Source organism: Solanum tuberosum, unplaced genomic scaffold, assembly GCF_000226075.1.
Source record: "Solanum tuberosum cultivar DM 1-3 516 R44 unplaced genomic scaffold, SolTub_3.0 scf00002, whole genome shotgun sequence".
NCBI lineage: Eukaryota > Viridiplantae > Streptophyta > Magnoliopsida > Solanales > Solanaceae > Solanum > Solanum tuberosum.
The window spans coordinates 5,445,238-5,456,283 of NW_006238928.1; the positions used below are offsets into that span (position 1 = coordinate 5,445,238).

At 36.5% G+C, this 11,046-nt stretch overlaps 1 protein-coding gene across 1 annotated transcript; it reads left to right on the plus strand.

Annotated features, from left to right (window-relative positions):
• Positions 1–17: 17 nt before the first annotated feature.
• Positions 18–11,046, plus strand: LOC102602201 (uncharacterized). Its single transcript, XM_006338064.2, has 8 exons — positions 18–270; positions 5,166–5,203; positions 5,309–5,483; positions 6,321–6,397; positions 6,489–6,989; positions 8,723–9,247; positions 9,541–9,753; positions 10,107–11,046. The coding sequence occupies exons 1-8, from the start codon at positions 216–218 to the stop codon at positions 10,335–10,337; spliced, it is 1,815 nt and encodes a 604-aa protein (XP_006338126.1). The 5' UTR covers positions 18–215; the 3' UTR covers positions 10,338–11,046.

Genomic DNA, 11,046 nt, shown 5'->3' on the forward strand with positions numbered 1-11,046 from the left:
AGAAAGTGAGAAGTGAAACGGTAAGTTGGAGGTTGTGGGAAGTAAATACCCTAAACCCCTTTTTTATGTCTAATTGTTTTCATTTCAAACCCTCCCGCGAAGCAAAATCTCCCCTTTTCTCTTTGATTCTTCAATTCGAATAAGAGAATTGGGGATTTGGGGTTTTCGTATCTTACTTCTCAAAATCATCCTCGATTCCATTTTCAATTCAATTGATGGAGGATACCAATCAGCAGAGCATCGATCCATTCACTTCTATATCATCTTCAGGTTTGTACATTTCTTATCCCTTTTACTTTTGTGGTTTATGCTGTATCAACAGTGGATCTATGGTTTAAAGGAAGTGAGGGAGGGTATTTTTCAATGAATTTTTCGATATAGAGAGACCTTGATTACGAGGTTCTGTTTTGGATGGAGTCTGCTTGTGCTGACCTTGTTTTATCTTGTTGATTTGAAGATTCATTTGGGTGTTGTTTGATGATCAAATAGGATTAGTCCTATGCACAAAGTGCTTCCCTTTGCGTTTTTGTAAAAATGTTTTTTTATTCTGGAATTTGTATACTGGGTCACTGAAATAGTAAAGCTCGCCCTTTGCTGTTTGTCTGATTGTATGAGTGGGATCTTTATTTCTTGGTCTTGCAAGGGATTGGTTTCTCTTTCAAGATTTCCAGAAAGGATTATATGGGTTCTTTTAGGTTGTATCTTGTTGACAACAGCATACCCTGTGAAATCCCACAATTGGGGTCTGGGGATGATAGGGTGTATGCAGACCATACCCCTACCTCTGGGGAGGGTTCTATCTTGTTAAGTTGGCTATAATTACAAGGACCCTTTGTGGTATCTCAAAAAATAATTACAAGGACTTCTGTTACAGTAAGTTGTTTTAATGGAATTTTGTATGGGTATCATCTATTGAAGGTGATTTCTGAAGAATTGTTATCATTTAAAAATCATGATGTGTAGTTTTAGTATGATAAGATATGCAACAAGATTATGATTGTCGTCCCTCACTAATATCTCATCCCAGAATTGACAAAGGGGCAAGAACCCTAACAATTTTTTCTACACTGAATCAGTGAAACTGCCTTTGTCGACTGGATGTGTACCCCATACAAAGTACATACTGCATATTTTTATAAACATATAAATGTATGAGTGTATCAGTTGGTACTCCTATAACATCTGAACAAGTAAAATCACAGTTTTACCCAATTTCTCTTAAAGTACATAGATAATAACGTGTAAGATGATAATCTGAGATGGTTTGGCATGTTTTACGTAGAGATTAGATGCACAATCTGTAGTATATTATGACTCATTGTAATGAAAGGGGATGAAGTCATCCTAAAGGTGTATGAACAAATTTTCCCCACAGACAAATATTTCAGAACAATCTGGCGATAACTCAGAGCAGAACACAATGGAAATTGAAACAAAACATCCTTGTAGCTTCTTGGTAATAACAAATAGTTGGGATTAGATCTTAGTTGTTATTGGTATACTTACATTAGGTCCATCGTTTGGAAGGAATCGTTGATTCTAGTCTTAAAAATGACCATGTAAGGATGAATATGAGAGAACATTGAGTTTTAGAGACTGACCACTGGATTTAATAACACAAAGGATGAGAATCCCAAAACTAAAGTATGAACTAAATTAATGCAGAAGCAGAACTAGGAAACAGATTGAAAAGGCTAAACAAGAATTTAAAAGATGACGGAAGATTTAAGGAATTAGCTTCAAGAATTTCCAAGAAAGCAAGTTCTAAAGATTGACAAGATCCAAGTAAGAACGAATTAGTTACTGGATGAAAACCAAACGCCTTTACTTGAGAAACGAATCAAACATAGAATCGAATCTTGAACACTTTGTGAGTAATGTTAACTATTAGTAATGAGTACTAATCACCTTCTAAGAATACCAAGAAGAAACCAAATATATCAAAGAAGAAGTCATCTTATTATCTTGAACTATGAACTAGGTAGGTTGAAAGATAAATCCCAAAGCAATCTGCCACACAGGTTCAAAAGAACTCAATATTAATATTCTTCAAATGTTAGTTACAATGAAGCAACAAAGCACCCCTTTACGTTGTAATTTATACAGTAGTAAGGGGGCTAGTCAAAGACAATTAAATAGGAGTGATATTCTCTAGGGGCATAGAAGGCTGCCCACACTTGGTCCAATGCAGTCAACATAGAAATAAACAACTCTTAAGTATCAATTCTAGAAACTAGGTAAAAACGCACACTAGTTTTGGGCTGCTGCATTTTCGCCTTTTTAAGGCAGATTTGAGCCCATTCCACCTCTTGGACTTCAATTTGGGCCTCTAAATAGATGTAAGACTTGAACAAAGATTTTTTTTTGGGTTGGAGCTTTTCTTCCATCACAAGACACTTACTAATTGCCAATTGCAGCTCATTGAGTTTGTCTTGAAATTTCTTTGTTTGGGATCTTGTCAAGGGTCTTCTTAGAACTTTCAAAGTTTCATCCATGTCCTTTAATGACATTGAGATACTATCAGGATTGATGACTTTATTGAGACTTGCCAGCATGCATAAATACATCTTTATGTGATAAATAGGAATTTTCTTGAATTGTTGTCATTGAGAATCTAGCTCGATTTTAGAGACTTCAAAGTGAAATAGATAAGTATGGGTAGAAATTGGTAGCAGTATAATCACACCCAGATCAACTTCATCTCAGAAAAAGTAAATTAAGAGCCTCTGAACAGTTGATGTTTTTTTTTTTGTTTTTTTTTGAACTTGGTAACTTTGTATTATATCACAAAACAGTACATGGGTCGTACTGTAACCTTATATACAAGAGTACTCCTGATTTCACTTCTCTACGTCTAAATTGAGTCTAACACATCAATAATAGAGACAGTGTCATTAGAGTATAACTGATTACACCAAAAGACTAAAAGTAAAATGCAGTTTAGTTTAACTTTCTGCACATTGTTCTCTATGCTCTCAAAACATCTTGAATTCCTTTCCTTCCAAACAGCCCACCAGATAGCCCCCGGGATAATTCTCCATCTACCTCTGAACAGTTGATGTTTGAATTGTGTAACTACTGCAGTTTGACATTGCAAAAGTAATGTAATATCCCAAATATTTAAATTGGACATAATAGTCTTTTGACTGTGGGTGGGCATAGTTTGGGCCAACCCTAAATCCAAGCTGAAATTTGAACTTCTTGGATATTTCGTTTGGATTATGGATTGGACTTCAAATTTTATTTTTAAAATTTATGGATATCGGATTCAGTACTACGAATGTTTGGATATCTGAAAAGCCAAAATTTGTATACCTTATATTCATCCATTTCCAAAGGTTCAACAGATTAGTGCCCTACATCCCTACTTACTATAGTATTAAGTCCAATATGGAATTACACAACACAACATTACCAAGTTCAAATAAAATAAAATATGGAATTACACAACATGGCCGTAAAAAGTTATACATTTCAAGGAGCAAACTATTAGGTGAATTGAGGTTGTTAATTGTCATGGATTGCCTTGAAGGTTCAAAAGTCAACCTAAATATCCAAATCGATTAATCCAAAACCAGACTTAGTTGATTTCTTCCCATTTGTCCTAGCTTTGGTGGACAGAGTTACCTGATACTTGTTGTTGGTGAGAGGTGCCAGGTATTCTAGGATTAGGACCACAAAATTACCTGATATTTGTTGGTGGGAGGTGGCAGGCATCCAGGTATCCTAAAGAAAAAATGGTGGAGTCCCACACTGCATATGGTGGACTGTGTGGAAGGAAAGGATAGCAGAACCTTTGAAGATAGGTCCAATTCCATTCATAGAGTTAAATAGAAATTGTATTATATCTTTTTAGTTTTGGTGTAAAGAGAGAGACAGAGGAATCCGAGATTGTAGATCTTTTAGGTTCTCTATAAGTAGTTTCTCCCCCTTTTTGTTCCCCTTTTGAAGGTAGTCTGCATATCCTCAATGGTGAGGAATACAACATTACTGGTTTCCAAAAAAAAAAACCTATGCTCTTGGGCTGTGGATACTGGATCATCTCAAACTACACAAATAGATTTAGAGTGGTCAATAAAGCCTTAGGTGAACATCCTCTTAATTTTAGCACAAGTCTAACTCACGGTCAAAGATTCAAAAAGTCAACTCTGGTTGACGGGTCCGAATTTCTGAACCATGACCCCCAACAGATTCAGCGAGAGAGGATTCCAAAATGCTAGTCAAAATTAAGTTTTGGTACCATTTTGCCCTCTGAATCGAAGATCTGCTTGAAAACCCTAGGACTACGACTTCCTCAGCTCCCCTCACATTTCCACTATAAAAGTTTACTCATGATTACATAATAAACTCAAATAAAAGGTCAGAATCATTAGCTCGACGATTTGGGTTGAAAATCCCTTTTGTGTTTGCTTACTGTATTGCTCCTCTCTGTTTCTTTTTTTGTATCTTCTAATGTCATTCATTAACTCATGATTACATAATAAACCCAAATAAAAGGTCAGAATCATTAACTCGACGATCTGGGTTGAAAATCTCTTTTGTGTTTGCTTACTGCAAGTATTTGGGATATTACAAGTTCTTAATTCTACTATAAACCCTTGTTTATACAAATTGAACACCTTGGGATCTTAAATTCTTAATTGAAATATTATTGGGATTCATTTTTATGCTTAAACAATTTTTGAAAATATATTTATGAAAAGGCTGTCTTTTTCAAGTTTTCTTTAGAGTGGAGCATCATTTCCAATTATGCGATCCAAATTTTTAGCAATAGTTCCAAATCTTTCCACAAAGCACAGGCGTTTGAGGTTTTACTCTCTTATTGTAGCCTTTGGGAGAGAATCCTGCTACCCCATTGCCTTGCACAGCAGAGTCTCTGCATTTATCATTTGATTTTGTCCCTGTGAAATCCATTCTTCATCTTTGTTCTTTTGCTTATCAAGTAAATGAATAAAGCTACCCACGAATTGGACAGTTGGGTTGTTTAAGACCTACCGTGCGTGTGTGTGTCAAATTTTTTTTCCTGTGAGTGAAATGAAGTTAGATTTAGCAGGGTCCTCTCATGTAATGTTTTCACACCTTTTATAAAATATCTACATATTATTGAGTTATTACTGCAACGTTTTGGTTTTGACAAATAACTAGCTTGTTTGATGTGGGTATAGGTGAAAGAGTTGTGGAGCCGCATAATGCTGCAGAACAGGTATACTGCTAATAGTCCTCAGTGTTATTATAATTTATCTTTTGTATAGTTTTGCCAGCATAAATTACGTACTCAGTTAGTACTTTTGTTTTTATCCATTATCAGCCTATTTCACCCAAAGATGAAAGGATTGGTTCTGCAAATGCTTCTCCAGATGCAGCAATCCCTGGGGCTTCAAGAAATGCTCAAGATCACCCTGTTACCTCTGAAGCTGGAGCTATACCCACCTTTTATCCACTCAATTCATATTCTCCTCAGGACCAAGGTCTTTACTATGGAGGTTAGTTCCTGTGGCTAATGTTAAGTTGATGTTGCAGTTCACCCAATTTCACATGAATACAGTAAGATGCCGAAGAATGAGTTTTTAGTAGATCATTTCTCCCTCTTTTACAAGTGGTCCTTGTGTATCATTGTAGTACATCATGTGATATTCTGATATACCAAAAGGTTGTTACTTCTAAAATAGTTCAATGCTTTTGGGATACTAGCTTAATGCATGCAAATATGCTTTTGTGAAATCCGAACAAGTTTTTCTTGTCTTTGTTGTTTGGTTCAACTTCTAATAGACTTGATCTTTTATGGTTGACAAGCTTTCTGCTCTCTCTCTCTCTCTCTCTTTACATATTTCAATTTGTTCCACTAAAATCTCAATGCAATGTGATTGGATAAATGTAATGTAACCTCTTTTCTTGGTTGCATTTTCTTGATGTTACTACGTCTTGCCATCTCTTTCTTTACCAGATCACTAGTTTTGAGCTTTATTTGATTGTGAAGGTAATGGAAATAAAAGTACTACAGTACTTGAAGTTTTGATTAATGGTTGATTGTGATTTGTAAAGTAAAAGACAATTTTTACTCACTAGATGGTACCTCTGCCAATGGATTCACCATCTTTTTTGTACTTCTTGACCTTAATTCTAGGATTTCGTTTGTTATACGCCATCCCCCTCCTATTGGTTTTATGGGGGCAGTACACAAAAATCTACAGTACTTGAAGTTTTGAATAATGGTTGACATTGATTGTGATTTGTGAAGTGAAAGACAAGATTTTACTCACTAGAAGGTACTTCTGCCAATGAATTCACCATCTGTAACCTTTATTTGCCTTCTGGCTCAGGTTACGACAATGGCACTGGAAGTTGGGTTGAACAATCTAATGATGGCAACGTAAACAACTTGCATGTTGTTCCACCAGTAAGTTTTGATTCCAGTTTTTTGTGTGTGGTAGCATTTATATTCCATACAGTGGGTCACCGAATATTAATTTCTCCTTGACCCTTTGCAGGGAATGTTCAATGAAAATCCACTCTTTTTCCCTCCTGGTTATGGCTTTGATCCACAGATGGCATTTGGACAGTTCTCCCCCATTGCTAGTCCTCTTTCTCCTTTTATGATAGATGGTCAGCTATACTCACACCAGATTCCAGTTTCTCCACCTTACTATGCACCACCTGTTTCCCCTGGCTTGCCCCATGTTCAATCAGCTCTCCCAGCTTCACAGCCTGATCTGGTGGCACCAGGAAGCACTGGCCATGAAATTGATGGCACACATTTTGGGCCAGGATCAGGTTACTACATCCCTGTTGGACCGTTTGGTGGAGGTGAGCTTTCAGGAAGCAGCAACATGGGTTTCTACAATTACCAAGGTGAAGTTGGATCTGGTCAATCTTTACCTAATCGACCTAACCCCGTGGACTCTGGAAGATACATGTCTCAAATGACATCTGCGGGACTATATCCACCACCAGTTGGCGTACTTGGATCGTATGAGCAAAATGCCATGCAGGTTTGTATCATTTTTCTTTTCACTGGTAAATCGAGTGAAAGAGAGGCAATGAATTGGGAAATATCTGTTACTTATTCTAATGATAAGTGTTTCATCAACTCAAATATCATTTTCATAATATGATTATATTCTACTGCATGCACCAAAAGTTATACTACCCTAATAACTAGCCAACCCAGTTTTAGTGCATAGCCTAGTAAGAGATTTATGTTGTACTTATTTCAATGTAAGCTTGTTCATTAGTGGAAAAGTTTTAACTTATCGGAAAAATTAAGGGTAAGCACCACTTCAGGCATTAAAGATAGCATTTAAAACTATCAATTATGACTTATCTGGCTTTACATATTTCATTCCTTCTTTAACTTTCACCTTACCTCACGCTAATGGATACAACTAGGTTTAGCAATGTAGCCTGGACTCATCTTGACGAATTATTCGTGCCACAATCACTAAGGCTTCATAGGTGTTTTGCTAAGTCATTAAATAGCTAGTTAAAAGTTTGTATTCACAAGATTCAAAGCCTTTATTTTCAATAGCTTTAGTATTGGATATTGGCATATGTCCAATCCGAATGCTTTTTGAATGTTTCCATCATTTGTAGTAGAAAATACGATATTGTCTTATGTATCTCATCAGTAACCTGTTTGGTAATGTCTGATAGGATAGCATTAGGATTAACGGGTATGTATGGCAATTCTATTTGTAGGAGAGAAATAAGAGGACTTTTGACGGGCTTTTGTGTAGAACTAAAAGTTACCTTTTGTTTTGGTTATACTTGGGACTGATGAGAATATACTATATTGTACAGATGGTTTAATATTTTGAGTTTCAACAGAAATTCCTTATATATGTGAATTATCAGTGAAATAATTTGACTAGTAAAACTTCTTATTACCAATAAATTGGACACATCATGTGCACAACACTATATATAAGAAGATGCCTATCCAAATTCATCTTAGATTCGAAATAACAACGGATTATCTTATTTTAATAGCATTGGAACTGTCAACTGTTCCCATTTGGTGGCACGATAAGAAACCAAGAAAATGATCCTAATGTGTTTCATCTCTTTAGAAATGGCCTTGTGAATAAAATCCTGTCTATAGTTTCTTACTTTGAATTTTAAGATGCTTATACAGATATCAACACTAATTTATGGCCCCTTTTATCAAACAGTATAATATCTTTTTTCTCCTTGTAGATGTCATATTTGTTGTCTCTTTTTTGTAATTTTAAAAAAAGTAATGATACTAGTAGCTACATAACTAACGGTGATGGTTTTAGTGTACACAACAAATATTTGGGAATTATGAAGCATTAGTCTTTCGCTCCCACCTTTAAATGATTCTACTTTAGTAATGTTAACCACAATGATTGGGTTCGAAATGATAGCCGTATGTTCTTATGTACCTTCTTACTCTTTACATTCTGCTTATTGTACTCAACAAAATAAAGAACATGAGTGCATATTATAACTGCAAAATCTAGATGATGGTCATTAGACACTCGATTCACTACCTTAAAAATGAGATTTAGTCGATGATATATTATTTCTCCTAACTTCAATACTGAGATGCACCATCCCGGAAACGCAACTGACTTTTGTCATCTGAAATAAAAAATTATATACAGGGTTATCTTAGGACCTGCCTTGTGTGTCTCTTGAGTTGTTTATCGTCAGTAGCTCCTGCTGTTATGAATGACTTACCTACTTATTTGATCTAAACTAGGCTTCACATCAAGGTCTTGGTTTTACACTGGGCTCCTCATCCAGGCAGTATTCCCAAGGCAGTCTTTATCCTAGTGCGAACTATGGTAGTGGGTCCAGTTCTTTGTGGGAACCTGGTCACAGAAATTGGCTGACTCCAGACAGAGGTGGAAGACGTGAAAGGGATCGGCATTCTGTCAACATTTCCACTGAATCACTTGGTATGGCAAGTGAACGAAACCGAGGACCAAGGGCATTAAAGCCAAAGAGCAAGGCTTCCATTGAGGATAGCTCGTCTTCTGTTATTCGTACAGAAGTTGAGTTAACTTCTATTTTGCAGCCTGACCAGTACAATCGGCCTGAATTTGTCACTGATTATGAGCATGCTAAATTCTTTGTCATCAAGTCTTTCAGTGAAGATAATGTTCACAAAAGTATCAAGTATAGTGTCTGGGCTAGCACTCCTCAGGGAAATAGAAAGCTTGATGCTGCTTATGCTGAAGCAAAAGAGATGAATGCTAATTGTCCGGTTTTTCTCTTTTTTTCGGTATGTTCCTTCAATACTTATATTGCCATGTTAGTTTAAAGAATGCAGTACTCTCCTGGGAAATGGTTCATATAAGTTGACAACATTTGTCATTATTCTCGGAGGACACCCAAATATAATGTCTTTCAGTTTTTTTTTTTCTTTTTCCGCTTCTGATTTTTCTATTGCATAGCCTGGGGGTCATTATCATTGGAAAATTTGTAAACTCCAATGTCTGCTAAAAAATATTGATACACTTCTATATGATAGACATGCTTAACTTTTGAGATTTTATTTTTTGGATACAACTCTAGGTCAATGCTAGTGGACAATTTTGTGGGGTTGCTGAGATGGTTGGACCTATTGATTTTGAGAACAACGCGGAGTACTGGCAGCAGGACCGATGGAGTGGGAAATTTCCTGTTAAATGGCATGTCATTAAGGATGTTCCTAACAGTCAGTTTCGTCACATACTTCTGGAACATAATGACAACAAGCCAGTGACTCACAGCCGGGATTCCCAACAGGTACATGTCTTCTACTATACTCCTTGTAATCTTCTACTGGTGTTCTTTCTTATCTAATGTCTAAGACTATCACCCAGCTCTCAATGTGTATCACCTGTTTGAGCTGCAAGTTTTATGCATAATGCTTATCTTGAATGTAGCTAGTCCAGATCTTTTGCCTTTATCATCACACAAATTATTTCAGGATAGTTTACATATATTGAATGATGACTGCTTGAAATTTCTCTCCTCTTTTCTGTATGCTAATATTCAAAATCTTGCCAATTAACAATCTTACTCTTGCTCGGCTCATTTGTCCTATAGTTTTGGGTTACCAGTTGCTTCACATTGTTTTCTCATTCTGATTGTTTCAGGTTAAATTGCCAGAGGGATTAGAAATGTTGAAAATTTTCAAGAACTATGAAGCGGATACCTCTATCTTGGATGATTTCACCTATTATGATGAGAGGGAGAAGTCCTTGGTTGAAAAGAAGAGTAAACAGCGTCCTCTTCCACCTGGTAGTGCTGGAGCTGACACAATAAGTCAACTAGCCGATAGTCTTGCTGGCACACTTAACTTGGAAGGCAACAAGAAGTTGCCTTGATAGAGTTTGTAGTGCACTACATTAAGCCAGTAGCAGATTCCAGAGGCAGGGTTTATTGCAGTCATTCAATGTTCATTTGGTTGGGCAACCAGCTGGCTCATATAGTTAAGAAGTTGCCTTGGATAGAGTTTGTAGTGCGCTAGCAGATTCCAGAAGCAGGATTTTCTGCAGTTATTCAATGTTTATTTGGTTGGGCAACCAACTGGCTCATATAGATAAGGAGATAGCTAACGCCTAACAGCGTTTTGGGAGGTGACCTTTTCATCACCTTCGGATCAGAAAACTCTCTTTCCTTCATTTGTCATTTGTTCAATTAGTTGTTATTTGCGGTTCTTGGGCAAGGAGAGAGCAGCCAATAGTGTTAGTGCTTAACTGTTTTCCCATTATCTCTTCGTTGTTTCTATAAAGTAGGTGATGGCAAGCAATACAAGAAGCCATCCGACATTTGGAAATTTGTGGACCTCTCCAGGCTGATGTCGTATTGTACTCTAGCTCTTCTTAGTTTCAGGAGGTACCCAGGGCTGCTTTGTTATTGCTGTAGAATTGCCAAAATGGGTGATAATTGGCAGGATGCTGCAACATGTTTACAGAAATCAAACAACTTTTATATTGAGCCTGTATTTCATGATCAACTCAAATAATGTCTGGCTTTGATAGTCAGATTATTTCTTTTATGGAGTCAGGTATCAATGTTTTCTCTGTTGCATTA